The 18,506-nt window shown below is 41.7% G+C and overlaps 2 protein-coding genes and 1 long non-coding RNA gene across 6 annotated transcripts; 1 reads left to right on the top strand and 2 right to left on the bottom strand.

Annotated features, from left to right (window-relative positions):
• Positions 1 to 401: 401 nt before the first annotated feature.
• LOC129581725 (uncharacterized) lies at positions 402 to 7,127 on the bottom strand. Of its 2 annotated transcripts, none has more exons than XM_055472938.1 (5): positions 6,864 to 7,127; positions 6,356 to 6,450; positions 4,248 to 5,611; positions 1,731 to 2,798; positions 402 to 1,385 (listed from the first exon to the last, which is right to left on the bottom strand). In XM_055472938.1, exons 2-5 carry the CDS (start codon positions 6,420 to 6,422, stop codon positions 729 to 731), a joined length of 3,156 nt encoding a protein of 1,051 aa, XP_055328913.1. In that variant the 5' UTR covers positions 6,423 to 6,450; positions 6,864 to 7,127; the 3' UTR covers positions 402 to 728. The 2 variants fall into 2 exon arrangements, with proteins under 2 accessions (XP_055328913.1, XP_055328914.1); XM_055472939.1 differs by having other exon boundaries at positions 6,356 to 6,432.
• Positions 7,128 to 8,598: 1,471 nt separating this feature from the next.
• On the bottom strand, positions 8,599 to 9,639 carry LOC129582065 (uncharacterized). Its single transcript, XR_008689582.1, has 3 exons — positions 9,455 to 9,639; positions 9,245 to 9,352; positions 8,599 to 8,856 (listed from the first exon to the last, which is right to left on the bottom strand). It is a non-coding gene; the product is annotated as an uncharacterized LOC129582065 (long non-coding RNA).
• Positions 9,640 to 12,374: 2,735 nt separating this feature from the next.
• Positions 12,375 to 17,220, top strand: LOC129581915 (uncharacterized). Of its 3 annotated transcripts, none has more exons than XM_055473212.1 (7): positions 12,375 to 12,513; positions 12,650 to 13,102; positions 13,659 to 14,382; positions 15,622 to 15,864; positions 15,938 to 15,985; positions 16,282 to 16,540; positions 16,613 to 17,220. In XM_055473212.1, exons 3-7 carry the CDS (start codon positions 13,755 to 13,757, stop codon positions 16,839 to 16,841), a joined length of 1,407 nt encoding a protein of 468 aa, XP_055329187.1. In that variant the 5' UTR covers positions 12,375 to 12,513; positions 12,650 to 13,102; positions 13,659 to 13,754; the 3' UTR covers positions 16,842 to 17,220. The 3 variants fall into 3 exon arrangements, with proteins under 3 accessions (XP_055329187.1, XP_055329188.1, XP_055329189.1); XM_055473213.1 differs by having other exon boundaries at positions 12,378 to 12,513; positions 12,671 to 13,102; XM_055473214.1 differs by lacking the exon at positions 12,375 to 12,513 and having other exon boundaries at positions 13,088 to 13,145.
• The last annotated feature ends 1,286 nt before the right edge of the window (positions 17,221 to 18,506 follow it).

The following is an 18,506-nucleotide window of genomic DNA, read 5'->3' as shown; positions in this document are numbered from 1 at the left end:
CGCTTACAAAAATGCTATACCACACATTAGTGCAATTTAAGCTTCAAAAAATGTACCAAGGTCTGAGATATCCATTTCATTACTGAAAGTATTACGTAAAAGTATATTTTTTATATAGTATCATGATGTAAGTTTTAGGTACAGAGGTAAGTATTATGTAAGTCTTGGTCATTTAAAAAGCCGTACCTTATATTGTTAGACTTATTTCACGGTTTTCCTTATACCACAGTATAAAATAACGACTACCCGTAGACCTAAATTAGTATTTATTAGCCGTACATTATGGTTACAACATTTAGTAGCGTAATGCTCCTGTGAAATGGTTGTAGCCAACTGAAATCTATACAAATTACAAATGATTTTTTCACATTTCCAGTGCAGCCCGTAGACGCAATCCCTTTTTCCAATAAATTTAATAAAGATACAGTATACGAGTGGTACCATGCCACATTGTATCATCCACAATAAGGAACTGCATAGCAAATGCCTAAATACCGAAACACCGAAAGTGCGCTTTGGATATTCAAAAAAGCCTAAAACGTTACGCTAACATATATGTAGAAATACGATAAAAAACGTTAAAAAACGTTAAACGTTAAAAAGCCTGTAAAGTAAATAATTCACGATGTCAGTACTAGTATGCGTTTAATGATTATTTAAGCGGTTATGCTGTCATAAATTTTCGCCGGAAGTCTTATGCGGCTGGCCAACCAAGTGCAAGGGCGACGTTACAATGAATCAAAATTAAGGCTCTCCTCTATTTCTTTTCGGACTTTCTCGGGATCTGCTCCAAGATCTGTGATTCTAGCAGCTAGCTGTTTCAGCTCTTCCAGAGTGGAAATGCGCTCCTCGAAACCAGGACGTCGGTTTAGGTTCTCCGAATTGATAAGGACCTCGATGTATTGCACTGTGGACGTGGGGTTTGGGCGAAGAGCAATCTCTGACAGTTGGTTATGGCATCTATTGCATGTAATCAGTAACTGTAAGATATTCTTGCGGGTGTCAATCATATCCCGACGCACGGCGCGGAATACACCTTCAGCGGTTAGCTTTGTGCCCGAAGCTTTCTCGTACAGTGCCTTAATGTCCTCAAATGTTTTTTCCACTTGCACTGTTTCATAGTGGTGACGATAACCGGCATTCTCATGCACTTTCCAGTGGCACTGGCAGTTGTTACACGTTCCGCTGGGGTTCATAGCCGAGCATTTTGCCTTGTCCTCGTTGTTGGGGTAGATGCACATGTGATGGCACGTAATTAGGCATCGAGTGCAGTTGGTAACGTATTCGCCAGCTATCAGAGGTACTCGAGTTGGCCGTACATCCGGTACTGTTCTGGTGTGGTTCGCATTGACCTCCATATGTGCCTGACTATCTTCAATTATACTCTGTAAAAAACAACCATTGTCAGTTGTCAGTACAAATCACTGATATTGCCTGTTTCGGTGTGTTTCATTAAATCATTTGGCTATAGAAAGTATGAAATGATGTAAAAAATCGTCTGGAAGTGCGCGAAATCAAAAGTTTCCTTGCATATATACGAAATTGGTACCACTGCCCCATGTATGTACCGGTCATTCCCTTAATAATAATAATTAATTTTTTACATAAATATATTTCGTAGATGGGAGTCGGGACATTTCTAAATCTGCCAGTGTCTCGAGGCCATCAAGTTATGTTATGCTTTGTAACTGCTGCCCAAAGAGAACAGAAACGAATTCGAAGTCGTCTACCTTTTCTTTGCGTAGTTTTTCCATTTTGCCCAAGCCTTGCTGTACTTGCTTGTTAAGAGAAGCCACGGCCGTCTCCAGCGCATTACGTTGCCTTAAGACGTTATGCGTCAGGGTTTTATTCTGCGGCTCAATCTGCCCAAGATAATCAAATAGCTGCACGATGCTTCTGCGGGTATCATCCCAATACGGTTTGTTGCGGGCTCCATTTTCCCCGGTGTTATCGGCATATAAGGAGCAGTTGTTCAGTTTATAATAACGCCCATACGGTACTCTGTACTCATTCATGGCGGCCAGCAAATTCGGCTCGCTCGAAGTGGTATCCGCGTGGGTACATAGCAGAATGATGTTCTTTTCGAAGTCCTTTCCAAAGACAGACAGAACGCAGTCAATGACGTACATTTGTGTGGGTGTCAAGCGCTTTTCGCCACTCTGCATCACAATGCCGACCGCATCAATATCCTGAATATCACAGAAAATCGGGTTGTCGCTGCTAAATAGTTCGCTTAACTGCGCGGTAATTTTGCCATCCGAGGCCACGCCGTCCGTGTGGCCGAAACCCGGCGTGTCAATCAGAACCAGGTTAAATGGACAAGGACTATCGTAATTGGTGTACAATTCATAGGCGGTAACGCAGTCTGTCACGCTTTGGGTCTGTTTCCGGTGCTCTACAATCAGCTTCAGACGCGCTCGATCGCGAAACGTCACGCCAAAAAATACGTTACACACGGCATTGATGTAGGTGGTCTTTCCAGATCCGGTGGGTCCTACCAGTAGCATAACCTTGACCTTTTTAAGAACAGCCGGTTGTGGCTTGGTTCCGGCACGATATCGCTGCAGCTTCAGTTCTGCATTAACGGCAAATTTCTCTAATTTCACTTCGTAAATGTCCGGCTTGCCAGGGGTCATGTGTCCACTGGATAGGATGATCTGGTCCAGATATCGTGGTTGCCCCGACGGAATGTCTTCTGCCTGCTCCGACACTGACGACGACGGCTGAACAATACCGCTGGGATTTGCAGCATCCGGAACGTTGATGTTGCTCTCCAGAATGTTTGTAGTGCGCGTGATCTATGTATATGCCAAAAACGTCTTGTCAGTAAAGTGGTGGTAGCAAAACAATACTGCGATATTTCTATCTTCTGAACAACCGGTCAGCTATTACTGAACATTTTGACCAGCCGGTCACCTCGCTGCCCGAACGCAGACAGAGAAGCCACCTATTGCTGTACGAAGTAATAAGCTTATTCATTCTATTTTATTTTTTATTTACAGTTTTTAGCGTTCGTAGTTTATTTGAAAAGCAATCGGAATGGCACTTCTTCGCGCCTTTCGGAACAGCAACTTTATGATTATGACTCACGAGTGACAGCTATAATCTTTAACTGACGTGTAAATGATCTCTCATCCCCATCGCTAACCAGCTGCCTAAACCTCATAAAATTTAGTAATAATTATACCAAAAGACTAAATAAAGGGTAAAATACATCCTGCCTCACAATGCTAAACTAAAAGGCGTAAAAGCTACATGCCTACTTCCGGTCCATGTCACGACAACGCAAGTCGTCCATCTGCACAATGCCTTAGTGCTCAAAGACTCCATAGTCCATATGTTAATGTGTTAAGTGCTTTTAATATTATAGAAGTCCAAAACATAAAATAAAGAGGAGAACCAAATTGACCAAACCAAACCAAAGCACAGAAGAGAGATAATTTTAAGATTTTTTATGTGCTCGTTTATAATTATAATGCCGATAAAATATTTTAAATAGATTTAAAAGTGCATGCAGTTCGCACGCGCGGTCTGGGTTGACCGTTGCATTGGCATCATATGCTGCTTCGATTTACTTTGGAAACGCTCTAAAACTCTAATTCAAAAATTTATTTTGTTACTGAAAATGTTTGCACTACCCGTAGAGGATGTAAAACTTTTGCTCTTTCTTCTGGGCTACACCATATTGATTTCACAGCACGAGGAAGTAAAATCGTTTTCCGATAGCAATCTATTGAGTTTACGAGCCATCAAACGTTGCACTATTGGGCCGTCTGCCTTTCGGTGGCGCTCTTTAGTATCGCCATGATACATGAACATTATCAAGTTTTCGAAAAACATCTATCCGAAATAATTCGACGCATTGTGGAGCAAAGCTTGGTTTTATGCAGTCATTAACGCACAATGCATATTTCTAGTTAACGCGTTGTTAGCAAATACCACATACTGTCTTCGCATAGACGAATTATTCTTAAGAGATGGTACGAGTATACACGAACCCCTGAAACCCTCATCAAATTTTAAAATAAAATTTGCTTATGTACTTTGACTTTTCTCGAGAACTGCTCATTTTGACTAAACAGCTTATTTACTGCAGTTTGTCACGCCTTATGTACGCGTGTTTTGCGATTCAGTTTATCGAGTAACGCCCCGGTAACCGGTTACATATTGGTGGCTAATACTGTAATTTAAATTTAAATATGTAATAAAACAATTTTTAAAAAATTTCCCAGCAGAAGACATTTTACCTGTATCTGTGCAGTTTGAAGAGTGTTGGATGACTTTAATTTGGCCATGTTAAGCCGGCTGAGATTCATTGGCTTGGGAACGAATCTTTCCCCTTCCCAGTGGGCAACGTCCTTTGCCTCTTTAAGGAGGTTATTTAGTCGGTCGTCTTCGTTCCTGCTGCTTTTTGACGCATCTTTACTATGCTCTTCTGCATGGGCGTTAGCTGTACGCAACGAGCCCCCGAAGTCTGCATCTTTCGAGTGACTTGTGCCGAGTTTTTCTTGATGGCTACTCTCGCCACCCATGCTTGTTTTCCCGCCGAATTTCAATATCTTGGCTTCTGCACTGAAATTCCATTTGGATGCGGAGTCATCCTCTTTGTCATAAGTCGTTTTTTCGCTATCTTTTTGGCTCAAGGTAAAGTGCGCTTCATTAGACGCGTTATTTTTGTCGAACGACTTGGACGCTTCCGCCAGTTCATTTCGCATTAACGCTTTAGTCTGGCTATCGCTTTTATCGTACACTTCGTTTAGCGTCCGCGCAATTTTATCCGGTCGAGCATTGTCGTCGTGCCAGAAGGTTGAACTCCACATTTCCGATGAGAACTGTTTTGTGTCGACATTCTCCAGACTCAACACCGAATCCACCAGCGGCATGAGGCTTAATGACGCATCGGTACTGACAAATTCACCGTCTGTAATTTCCGATGCCACTATATTCGTCTTGATATCCAGTGCTAGCTGCTTGGCATCGTCCGACTTCATATAGATAACATCACGTCCCGGAAACTGCTGCTCCAGTTTGCTGATTAAGCCGGTTGTACGTACATGTTCGGCGGTAACGTTGATGGTGCGCCGGACACTTTTCTGCGATTGTACATCGCACTGCACAACAAGATTGTCGACCAGCCAGTCCGGTTCCTCGGTAATGCACTTGCGGACTGTTTCACAGTTGGCCGCCTCCGTACAAAACAGGCGGAACGTCACCGTCCGGCGACTGGATGCGTTGTTACGCCACGCCGTGTCCACCGTGTACAGTGGCGATGGTTCGAGTGACTTGAGACGGATGTTACGGATCGGTACCGGTACGACGCTGCCCAGACCGACATCTACGTTCATGTCCGTTTTCAGCTGATCGCGTATGTACTTTTCAACCCGCAGATCCCGCAGCAAGATTTCAAACGTCACCATATGCGCTCCGGTTCCCGGATGGGTTTGGATTCGAGCAGTTTCCGGTTGTAGCAGGAGAAGTGGCGTGTACACGTACTGCACAACAGTTTTCCCGTGGAGTGTTAGGTTTTTTTGGAATACCGTGATGAGAGAGTTGTGGTACGGTAATTTCATCAGGAACGTTCCGTCAATCTCCAGGTTGTCCCATCCTAGTACTGTAAACAAACACACACTTTATTTGCCGGAGTGTGTATTAGGAAAAGGACGGTTCGCAAAAGTGTTAATTCGGGGCGGACGGTTGAGCTGTCTGGATAATTTCACTGGATATACGCATACGTGAGCCGCTTTTTAAACTTATTTTAGAAGATTTGAAGCTTTAAGCTTTTTAGTTCATCAATAATTACTAAAATATTATGGAAATCCCTAAATTACAGTCAATTTGCAATAAATAACAGTGATAACACTCGTACCAATAGCACGGGTAACCGTACTTACAATTATTATTAATAATGTATGAGTATAGTAATTAGTATCATTTTAGTCCCTACGCTACTCGTAGAAACAATGCGGCTAATCTCTGCTTTTTGTCCCGTGCCTATTCGATGACCGGCTATTACAAAAATTTCGACCATCTGAATTTAAAAAAAACTGGGCTTGTCGCCGGCAGCATCCGCCACCTTTAAAAACGTGCAATTTAGCATTTTATTAATGCATAGTTACTGCGCCTACTCTGGGAGGCTAAGAGCGTGTTACTATTACTGGATGTGGATAGTGGATAATAAAGCTACACGTATCTTTTAAGCTAGACGAACGTAAGCGTAAATACTGTAGATGGCCGACACCTTGAAATTCCGCTTATAAACAAGAAAGGTCACAACCGCTAGCTGTTTAAAAATAGCAGCACTGCGAAGAATTGAATATTGAAATTACAATGTATTAATAATTAATGTGCGCCTAACCTGCCGATGTTTCGCCTTCTGCGTTGGGAACCACGACGAGTTGACTCGGTTGAGCGCTAGAATCCATTGATTCAATCCTGAAATGGCCGTTCAAGCTAAAAGACAGATAGATCGTTGCATGTTCTGGTAGTCAAAATTGTTTTTATTAACACAATAATACCAGATTTAAAAATGTTTTTTGTTGCATACTTTTAGGGTTTACTATGACATTATATGCACAGTAATTCAACAACCTTAGCATAAATAACATTATTTCCTTATGCAACACTGTATGCTTGTATAATAGATCTTATTCTGCGGTAAGAATATAATTATATAAAATACATATAATACATATCACATACATATTTGTTTTTATAAAAAAATTATTCGAAAGTCGCTAATTGAAATTCTGCATATCAATTCTACTACATATTTAAGTATTCAACTAATCAAATTCAATAAAAAAGGAAACTGAGCTCCTTCCCCGTACGAGCGCGACATTAAACGAGAATACATGGTTTCTTACCGATCAATAAAAAGGGGTACCGGGAGTATGTGAAGTAGTCTCTGGATAAGTTTCCAAGTTACAACGTTCGTATCACCGTATGCAATAAAGATCCTTAACAACTGACAGCGCACTTTGATAGCTTGATGTAAACTCTTTCAACAAAAATCGGCCTGTATTTATCATTTAGCTAGCTCGGAAGATGCTTTCTGAGCAGGGTTTGTGCTCAAACAGTAGATCTGTACATACTGATACACCCGTGATCCACTAAACTGTGAGGCACCAATCTGCATTACTAGACTTCAGTGGAATGCACTGTCTCACTACCAGTTTGCAAACATCCGCTCGCTGGGTGCGCCCGCTTCCTGTTTTTTGAGTTTGTATGCTTGTGCAATGTTTATCAGATGCTGACCCCACTTATCGGAGTGACGTGATGTTTACTGTTTACCGCTATGCAACCATCTTCGAATTGTACGTGAAGATATTCTGGGGTCGACCATCCTTACCCTTGCCTTTGCTGTTTCATGCTGGCTTTTTTAGCTTTCCCGCGCCTTTGCTTTGCCGCCGCGAAAGCCTTCTACCGTTCTGTGTAAACCTTGGAAAACGCCGTTCCCGGTTTAGAAAAGCCTCGTTTTTGAGATAAGATTCGTAGCTTACCAACATCTGTTTCCTTCTGACTTGGTCTGTGCACATTACTGGTGCAGCTCCCACAAAACGTTTTCAACAACATATACGTGCGGTAAGAACAACAACAGAAATTGGAACACTATTTTTTTGTCATTCACAACACGTGGAGGTAATGGCCACTAGCGGGGCATGCCATACGTAAACATCAGCGGGGTATCAGAGAACTATTGTTTGGGTAGTGGACCAATGCAAGGTAGACCTTACTGAGGTATAAGGTGGGAAATAATCCCATAAATATCAGATGCGAACTACGTGTACTTCCGCCGCTTTTAAACGTGAACAACAATGCAAATACAATGACAGCTTACTAGCTTTAATAATTAACACAGTATACGGTGCAAAAAACATTCAGAAAAATAAATACTGACAACACTGATAACAATAACATCGAACGCCGCTGTCATCACTAAACTGAAGGAAAAATCAAAATTGAATTGTGGAAATCCACACTCACAGTACGGGCGAAACCGCACACGTAAAATACGAAAAACAAAAACGCAAAAAATGCTTTACCTCTTTAAGCGGATCCGCAAAACCAAATTAATCGTAAAAAGAACAATGTCAAACGTAAAACGGGGCGCTCTCAAAACTTCACCAAACGCGATTTCGCATTACCCGGAATTCACCAAGGAAGATCGTGCTTCTAGGCGTAGACTTTCACGTTGTAGTCCTTCCAAGCGCCAAAGGCGGGTTTCATTTTCGCGACCCTTTATGTGTAGCGCACTGGAAAACGCTGTGAAAAATTCGATTTTTTAAAAATGCAATTTTCTACATTTAGCATTAAAAAATAAAATGAAAAAACAATAGACAAACGAAATTAAAATTGAATACAGTGAAACGAAGTCACGAAATGAAAGAAAAATAAATACATCAAAAATAAACAAGATAATTTAACCACTAAAATAAAAAGATGAATAGTGAAACGAAATTATGAAGTAACTAAAATATGAACAGATAAAGTAATAAACGAACCTGATGAATGTAAACAATACAAATAATTAATAAATAAACAGAAAATCAAAATTGAATTGTGGAAATCCACACTCACAGTACGGGCGAAACCGCACACGTAAAATACGAAAAACAAAAACGCAAAAAATGCTTTACCTCTTTAAGCGGATCCGCAAAACCAAATTAATCGTAAAAAGAACAATGTCAAACGTAAAACGGGGCGCTCTCAAAACTTCACCAAACGCGATTTCGCATTACCCGGAATTCACCAAGGAAGATCGTGCTTCTAGGCGTAGACTTTCACGTTGTAGTCCTTCCAAGCGCCAAAGGCGGGTTTCATTTTCGCGACCCTTTATGTGTAGCGCACTGGAAAACGCTGTGAAAAAATTCGATTTTTTAAAATGCAATTTTCTACATTTAGCATTAAAAAATAAAATGAAAAACAATAGACAAACGAAATTAAAATTGAATACAGTGAAACGAAGTCACGAAATGAAAGAAAAATAAATACATCAAAAATAAACAAGATAATTTAACCACTAAAATAAAAAGATGAATAGTGAAACGAAATTATGAAGTAACTAAAATATGAACAGATAAAGTAATAAACGAACCTGATGAATGTAAACAATACAAATAATTAATAAATAAACAGAAAATCAAGTACTCCGAACACGGCGATCTGCGAAAAACGGTTGTGCAGTCAGCTTGTAAGCATCAATCAAGTACAGGGATTATTCTGCTAAGCCGCTTTTATCACATACCTTGCTTAACTCGAGTTCGCTCATTCTTGATCCCCTCCATGTGCCGCGAAGTTCAGGATACAGTAACGACTGGTGGCAAGTTCAAGTAAACGAAATCGTTTTCAGCAGCTACAAAGATGATAAAATGACTAATTAGGAACACTTCGGACGGCTCGTTCGGGATCGCGCGACACTGGAACAGTAACTTGTGGTCTAATTGTAGTGACTTACTGTAAAGTGTAATGCATGCGACCTCGCTTTGGTTGGAGCTGGCTCGTTCTCCGTGCCGTTGCTTGTCCTCCATAGCTTTCTAGCTATCCCGTGGCCGTGGTTGTGGCGGGGTTTTTGTGGGTGAGTCAGAGAAGAAAACTCGAGAACGCCCGAAATCCATCAACCCAGGAGAACAAGCGACGTCGCTTAAGTTTGGAATCAGTCACCAATCAATGCACCTTCGCGCATGTGCCGAACCGTATTGCAAATTTCGGGATCGCGCGACACTGGAACAGTAACTTGTGGTCTAATTGTAGTGACTTACTGTAAAGTGTAATGCATGCGACCTCGCTTTGGTTGGAGCTGGCTCGTTCTCCGTGCCGTTGCTTGTCCTCCATAGCTTTCTAGCTATCCCGTGGCCGTGGTTGTGGCGGGGTTTTTGTGGGTGAGTCAGAGAAGAAAACTCGAGAACGCCCGAAATCCATCAACCCAGGAGAACAAGCGACGTCGCTTAAGTTTGGAATCAGTCACCAATCAATGCACCTTCGCGCATGTGCCGAACCGTATTGCAAATTTATGTCAAAAATGAAAAACTCGTTATAAATGATAATCATGTTTAAGACCAAGTTAAAGAGAAACAAAAGTGAGATCGCTGGAGCGGCAGGAATTTTAACTTTTTAAGATTTCCAAAAACCGAACAATGTGCACTAATTCATAATGTGCACTGCAAACCCGCGTCCAGCCAGCGCTGCCAGTCTTTGCGGCAGCTTTTACACATTTGAGCACGTGGATTGGGCGCTTTGCCAACCGCACAGTCGGAGAGTTACATTATTTCCAGCATAGTTGCTAACCGTCCAGGGCACTGCACATAAAATCGTACGGCGGTGAGAGGCCAGCCGCTAGTTTGGAATTTTATGGCTCTAGCGGCCTGCGATTAACACCACAGCTAACGCATGCGTAGCCGCTCGAGCAGCGGCTGAGCTGCTTATATGTTGGCCGCGCCAAATTCTTTTGTTACTATCACCCGAAATACAATTTTTAAAATCTGCCGTGGAAACCGGGGTTGCAGTTATTCGCTGTTGACTAACCATTAAAAATGTTTTCAAGTTGACACACTAAATATTCTGTAGACGTTAGAAAAACTTGCGAGTGGAAATCCGTGCTAGAACAGTTTCTGACCACGATAAATTATCGCTGGCAGTGCCGGCTTTAAGGCTCAAGCAACAAGCTTGATAATTGAATAGAATATTCGTCATCATTGACATAATTATATCCGAAAATACTTGTGGGCAATCTGCATTGTCTGATATATGACAAAGATAGAAGTACAGCCTTTAATGGTGATCAATACGTATTGAACAAAGTTATGGATGGATATCAGTTAACCTTAAAGACAGAAGATACATTTCAATGGGCCTTTTATATTCTATAATGGTAATTCGTCGTCATTGTTTAGGACAAGCAGGAATGCTACTGAAGCCTCGGACAAATGGAAAACCGTCCATGCATATGACGATGGTTATAATTTTTTAACGATTAATCAAAGGCACAGGCAATCGAACGGTGTTTTCATGCGGTCAGCAAGGATGGTAAAAGAGAATGTTTTTGCGACGACAAAAACAGTTGGCCGACCTTTGTTTTGTCACGCGAGCGAAGAATGCAACATGTTACCCTTAAATTAAGATGTTGCGTTTGCAACGGCATTGGAAAACAACGGTTGGCAGAAGGTGTGAGCTGTATGCGGAGTAGCCTCTGCACTTAACTTGAGATATTATTATTAAATTTTATTTGCAGTATGTACAAAGCGAGCTTTATAGCTCAGGAAATGCAATCAAACAAAGAATTTGTCGCGATTTATAGTACATGTAAGTAGCTGTTTAAGTACTGATGCTGAGCGGCATTAAATACTGATTACTGATAGGCAGTAAGTACTGATAGTGATAGGCACATTACTTTACCTAATCTGCTTAATCCTGAGGCATATCCTGACTACTTGAGCAATACGCCAACTCAGAATTAAATGAAACCACACATTACTCAAGTATTACACTTTAATCTATTTATTAGTGCAAGCCAATAACACTCATCAGATTTAAAATGAGAACAGAATTAATTACAACAAAAGTATTTCCTTACACATTGAAAGAATTGAACTAACACTTTAACTGAAAGACACTTTAATTGAATGGTAAATATGTATGTATAAACTGTACAACATACCATTTTTTTCAAATTTTAAATTATTTTTTCAAATTTTTGAAATTCATTTTAAAATTTGAAAAAAATGGTAGAAAGCTGGTTCGGTACCAAAACGATCTTCATAGTAATGTATGTTTTCGTGCAAAATTTGAAAAGCATCGGTGCATAATGAGACTTTTGGTACAACTCCGCGCGCTTAAACTTTTGCAATTTTATTTCATTAATAACTCCCGAACCGGATGTTGCGCGCGCAAACGGATTTCACGGCTAAGTATACAAATCCTTTGGCTACAAAATGTCATGAAGCAATGCATATGGAAGAAAGTGTTTGGGAGTGCGCGACAGCGAAAATTCCCGTGTCTGCACCCGAATTCGGTACTATGTACCAGGCCAAATCCCTTAACAATGTAAGACTGCCGGTAAAAGTGTCAGCGTTTGCTTACCATAATCCAAAAATTATATATGTCAATATGGGTTACAATTATGAAGTATGGACTGAGCAACCACATAACATTCTTCTGCTGCTTTAAAAAAGTTGCAACTTGTGGGTACTGTGCACCGGCATTTACCCACATGTTAGCAAAAACGCTTATGCTACCGGTATTTTTGCAGTTGGCTGCTGATAACTGCTCGCAGTCAGTACACTCGCTTATAACTGTGATTCGAGAGTGACTCAGAAAAGGAGAAACATAAAAAGCACGCTTGTGTAGTTGTGCGTAGTTGTAGCCTTGTTGTAAACAGACATCGCATCGCTTAAAACACTTCGAGAACCATACGGTTGCAGATTTCCAGATTTTTGTTCTGCAAGGCGAAAAAGCATTGTCTTTTTGGGCTTTTTTAGGCAGAACGTTAATTTGCCAGCAGATGTTGATTGTTTCGAAGTAAGTTCTTCTACCGGTTGATTATTTTCTGAAAATGCATGCTGATCGGGAAGCCGATATCTTTTGAGAATTATGCAGATGCAAACACATGATGCCAAACTCCATAATTTTATTATTTTTATATAAAACTTTCTAGCTGACGCGTTGCTGACGGTAGGAAATTTTCTGCGGCGCCGAAGTTGACGAACGAAGATATTTCGATGGATAGTGTTCCTATATCCAGCGCTGTTACAGTTCGTGGCGTCCACATTTAAGGTTGAAGTCATGGTGCATCCAGTATGGCTCCCACAGGATGTTCTCATACCGTGGAATCGCCATACTGTAGAACATTTACTCGGGAATGGAGCGTGTGGCGTGGTGGTGGCTATCAGTGATTACCAGGATAAGAACGGAAGGCAGCGTTCGTGCGCGCTGAAACAATGCAAGCCAATTTACACAAATCAGAGAAGAGCGTCCAGAATACTGAAAATGTTGGAACGGATGCAGCTGCTGGCGTCCGAACACCGATCCATCATGCAAATATACGAATATGACTGGAAGATGGCCAATGATCTTCTGCACATTTCTATGTACACGGAATATTGCGATGGTACTACTTCCGAATTAACTGCGATGCAGTACGTTATACTATAGTACGAGTATACGCAATTGCACTTTACATTACAAATATCTCAAACAAACGCATAAACAGCCTTCATAACTAATGCAATCTAGCGTAAGATAAACCCTTTTTTTTATCTGCATGCATGTTAACAGAAAAAGGTTATAAGAAACCGAGAAATTGATAAAAAAAATTAAACTCACCAGGCGAACGCTCGGCTTACGGAGCATTACCGCTTGCTATTCGATTTACGAACCCTTCCGCTGTATTATTTTGTATAAGAAACGCTTAAGTGCTTTATCCGTCAGCTGACGGAAGTCAGTGCATGCCAAACAAACTTCGGTCTTGTGTTCTTTTTACTGTACATTTTTCATTCTCCGAACAGTTTCGTATGTATATACCCAAACAGCTTTAAAAAGTTGCTTTCGTGTGGTCTAGTGCGAAACAGTTTGTGCGGCGAGTTTTTTTCTTTGAAAATTCATATCTAGCACGCGCTTCCCTAAAAAACGTGTAGTGTTTATGTAGTGTAATGTTTGTTTTGCAGGAGGAAACTTACAGCGAATTGCAAAAAGCGGCACCATGCATAAAAGTCGCCTGTACTCGTACGCCTTCCAGATCTTAACTGCCGTGGAATTCTTGCATGTCAACGGGATTATCCACCGTGACCTTAAAGGAGAATGTCTTCCTAAGTTGCCAGAATGGATGCGAAGTAGTCAAGGTGGGAGACTTTGATTCATCCAGAATGTTTCTTTCCTCGAACAACCCACAAGAAACGGAAGAAGATGTATCGGCATGTGGCACACCACTGTTCATGGCTCCCGAAGTCATTCAAGGTGTAGCTGGTGATTATTTGATCAGCACCCCGTCGGACATTTGGAGCTATGGCTGCTTGGTTCTACAGCTGGCTAATAAAGGGCAGATCACGCTACTAGCCACAGCCGACGAAAATAATGCGCTTGCGGAAACTCATTTGTGGACCCACGAGAACGGTACCGCTATGGCTGCCTACGCCGTTGCCACGGGGGCTACCCCTAAATTCCCTCATCACGCCATAATCTCCAAGTCCGATCCACTGGCTATCCTGGCGGAGGAGTGTTGGCATCCAGATCCGGAACGACGCCCCGCAGCCGAGCAGCTGTTAGACAGCTTCAAAGAGATATTTGATGACGATGTCACCAAACCGTTCTACTCTGCTGCCTGCAGTGCGGCTGTCGATGTTCCGCAGGGACTGGAGGTTATTCCGGTTGAATCGGCATTAAGCGGCATTCGTAAGTGGGTATCCTGTTTTTCACAAGAAACGCTTGCGGCTACCGCCTTCAGGTTACTTACCTATCTATATTCTTAAACTGAAAACGTCTTTTATGAGACGTTTTCAGTTTGTGTAGATTCACTGCATGAGTTTTTCGAAAACTCATTGCAGTGCTTATTCCGCTTTTTAAGAGGTCTTTTTGGTTGTACGAGTAAGTAACTTTTAGTCACACTAGGAAACAAGGACAACAAGTTTCATTCTAACTCGAATCGCCAGATTCAACGTGCGGTTCATAAGTAGATTTGTAGTATGCAAAATCGCATCACCAACGCATTTATGAATTATAAAGGTAGACAGAAACGGGAAGCCTAGATCTAAACGTTTATTGGTCGTCTAGATCGCCATATTTCACTTATTGTAAATCCAAGTCACAGCAAAACGGTCAAGAAAAACAACCTCGGGCACATCTCATTCCCGATCAGCCAATCTAGAAGCTAAAAAAACATCTTCGTTGTCTCTCATACTTTATCGTTAAATGTTCCGAGGACTGATACTGCACTTCCGCGTTGTTTCTCAGTACTGGTTCTCTGACGCAAAAACCCCCCGACCGAGGGTTACCGTTCTGTAAAAGCCTTAGATCGTTCTGTACAAGCGTGACGACAAACCTTGCATGTACGGGTACAGGTAGGGCAGCGGCGCTTTACAGTTAAATGTCCCTTACACCGACCGTTTTCTACCCACATTCCGCCAGGCAGTTACAGTTATTCTCATTAAAATATCTGGCGTACACCAAGCCACCAGCCAGTCCAATGCGCGCCACGCTACACAGTGTAAACACGTAATACGTGTTTACACTGTGTGGTGTGGCGCGCCGTAGTATGGATTTAAGCGTAACCCGCAAATTTCGCGCGTAATGTTCGCTGTATTTACTGAATGCTCAGTTTATCAACAAGCTTGTACATAATATTATGTAAAGCAAAGCGAAATATGCAGTTATGATTATGTTACGCTCACGATACGGTGGTTAGAACAATACATCTGTACTCATGGTACAACCACGTACCACATAGGCCATTGACTAAACACCGTCACCTGTTTACTTGTACTGTAAACAACCTTAATTATCGTTACTCTTTTCCTACAAATATATCGATAATCGATGTCAAAAAGAACGTTACTTCCGTATACTAATATTTTAATTTGTAATGCATTCAAAGGGAAAAGCCATGAAAATGAATATGCTTGGTTTGTTTTTTAGGTAAAGGCCATTGGGGCGGTATCGATATTGCGTTTCCAGAAGACGATTATCAGTCTATGATCACTTTCGTAGAGGTATTCATTGAATTGGGAAAACAACCGCGCCATCGCAACATGTTGTACCCTCAAGCCATCATCGGAGAGGGAAATGGTCTAGCACTCGTCCAAGACGATGACAAGCAGCGACATCTACAAATCACACGCTGCCGAAATGTGTTATGGGAGAAACCTCATGAAAACAGTTGTGAGTTATTGCGACTTAATAGAAAACGAGCTGCGGATGAGGAAAAGACGAACTATAACAGCTGTTTTCAAAGGTGTTCCTGTGGCTGCAACTTGGGAGGATATCGTACATTTGATGACAAGTAAGAGCTCATGTCAGAGCAACGTCATTGGATGCAAAGGGTTAAAAGCACTATGAAAAGCAATGGAGAAAGGTTTTGAATTTTATTTACCTTTTACATACGCAAGACGATTTAATTATAGCAAATTTTTGAGCAATGAATGCAGCGATTACATATTGGCGCTCATGCATTTTGTGTTTACTCTTGTAATTCGTCTCGCATGTACAGTTTTTGGGGAACTACAAAGTCAAAGGGTATCGCATTCATAAGTCAAATTCTCCTATAAGGCTGTTTTGCTGAAAAAGAGTTTTTTCCAGAAATCGATCGGCTTAAAGATCAAAGACCGGAACATATTATGTTGTGGTTTGACGCACTCTGCCAGCAGCTGCACAATCTCTGCGAATATTTGCAAAACCTAAAAATGGACGAAGTAGCTGCATGCCGGTTGAATTTGGACTGTTTTTTGCGTTTACCCGATGCTACCCGATACCCGATGCGTTTACCCGATACAACTTTTGATTCTACCAGTACCGTTCTGGTCCAAGCACGGATTATACCCCACCAGAATAATCGAAGGTCAGCTTAAAACAACTCCTTTCTTACTCATAAACTGCAGTTGATTTCCTGGTTTAATCCAAACATTAGCAGATTTCCTCTGAATGCGCTGCATTCCGTGTGCCGCGAGCTTGAGTTCTGGGAGCAAACTATTTGGGCCATCGTAACGCTGGAAGACTGGGAAGAAGGCGTGAAGACAACCGCTTATATTCCGACATCTGAAACGTTCATCGAAAAATCATACACGGTTTCTCACAGGAAGCGCACACTTGAAAGTCAGCTCGAACGTTATCTAGTTGAGCTTGCCGCTCAATGGTGGTAGACTACTTTGAAGTTTGAATGCCTAAAAGATGGGTCGGGGAATGTTCAGGCACTTTAAACTTGCCGCCCTTTGCCTTATCCTGTTTTATTTTATGTTTTTTAACTTTACCTTGGCTTTTCTGCCGTAAATACACCGTTCTAATTTACCGTATGAGGCACCGGTGCAAAAAGCCTTTATCGCTTAAGACAAGAATGCTGAGTTACCGTCAAAACATCGCGCTTCTGAGCTTCTTTTGCGCGTTTTCTTGCTCGATCTACATTCTGGCATGCAAATGCTCTGTTGGAAAATGTCAGTGCGTACGGGCATGAATGTGTGATAATTTTTGTTCATTTGTTCTTACTTCTACCTTCGCAAAAGCGGTCGCATTGGCATAAACGACTACTGGTAGACGGGATTCACAATTCCGATACATGAATGTTAGGTGAACAGAATGGCGCGAACGTCGGCCGCTATTCCCGTGGGAAGTTACACGCTATTGTATCATTTGCAAATCGTGCATTATTGTGAATCTTGCTTAGGACATCAAGCTCCCGATGCCGTATTGGTCCGTATTATTTGTTTGCTTCTGCGCCACTATCGGTATTCGGTTTCCCGCACGAACATAGAGAAGAAATTTACTAATTCTACCCTGGAAAGTACATCAAGCGTAAAGTTAAGTAAAAGGCTGTAATGTAACTACCCGGTGGCTGATTGTGAATAGAAAAAAGCCAATCCCTAAATTGAACGAACTACTAAAATCTTTCCCAAATGGAGGCACCGGAAAAGGCTAAACTTCTACGAAGATTATTACAGTTTGTGGAGGTTATTTTGTGCGCCACGACCACATCCTGCCCCGCCAAAACATTCGCACTACGCCCGCTGCGTGCTCCGATTATACTGTGGATTATCTGGGCGGTTATATTATGGTTAAGTTCCGTCGTTCTCGCGATTATGGCAGCATTTTATAAGGTCAATCACCAAAACGGCACCGTACCCCAAATCATATCGTCCGCTTGTGAGTCGTTCACGTTCGCCAGTCTACCTTTTCTGGCGTTCATTCTAATTCCTCGCTTCCGGAAAGTATCGGCAACAGTACGGCAATCCGAAGCGTTATTCCAACGCTTTACCAGTCGAAATACCGAATACTTCATTTGCGCGGTTCTCATAATGTTACTGAGCCTGATCACCGTTCTACAGTGTATATACGCTTACAAGGAATCCCGAGCAGGCGGCATGGCCGAACAGATTGCTAACGAGTTGTTACTTTATGTTTCGATCAATCAGCGCTATACCTACGTTTTCTTGGCTTTTCTTGAAGTGGCAGGAGAATTTTACACAGTAGGTCTTTTGGCAGCTTTGGCTTACATCGCCATAGTAGCGTTCATATGCGGCGTTTGTGTTAACGAAATTACTAAAGAACTGGAACACATTGATTCCACTGATCAAAAGCAACAATCCGTTTGCGTCAGCAAATGTCTTCGTGATTATCAAAATGTTGGTCAAATAGCACACGAAATCGATGAACTTATGGGAAGTTTCTTATTGATTTATTATATTCATGACACCGTTTCCTTAGTCTACAATACAGCAAACTTCTTCCAAGGCGAACGTTTTTTGGATTCAGGTGGCTTAGTGCTCCTAAAATTCACCCAAGTGGCGTTGAGAACTGTGTGTTTCTTATACCTA

This window comes from Paramacrobiotus metropolitanus, unplaced genomic scaffold (genome assembly GCF_019649055.1).
Source record: "Paramacrobiotus metropolitanus isolate TYO unplaced genomic scaffold, Prichtersi_v1.0 Parri_scaffold0000006, whole genome shotgun sequence".
Lineage (NCBI taxonomy): Eukaryota > Metazoa > Tardigrada > Eutardigrada > Parachela > Macrobiotidae > Paramacrobiotus > Paramacrobiotus metropolitanus.
The sequence above is the reverse complement of the archived record's forward strand: the minus strand, read 5'-3'. Positions and strand labels throughout refer to the sequence as shown.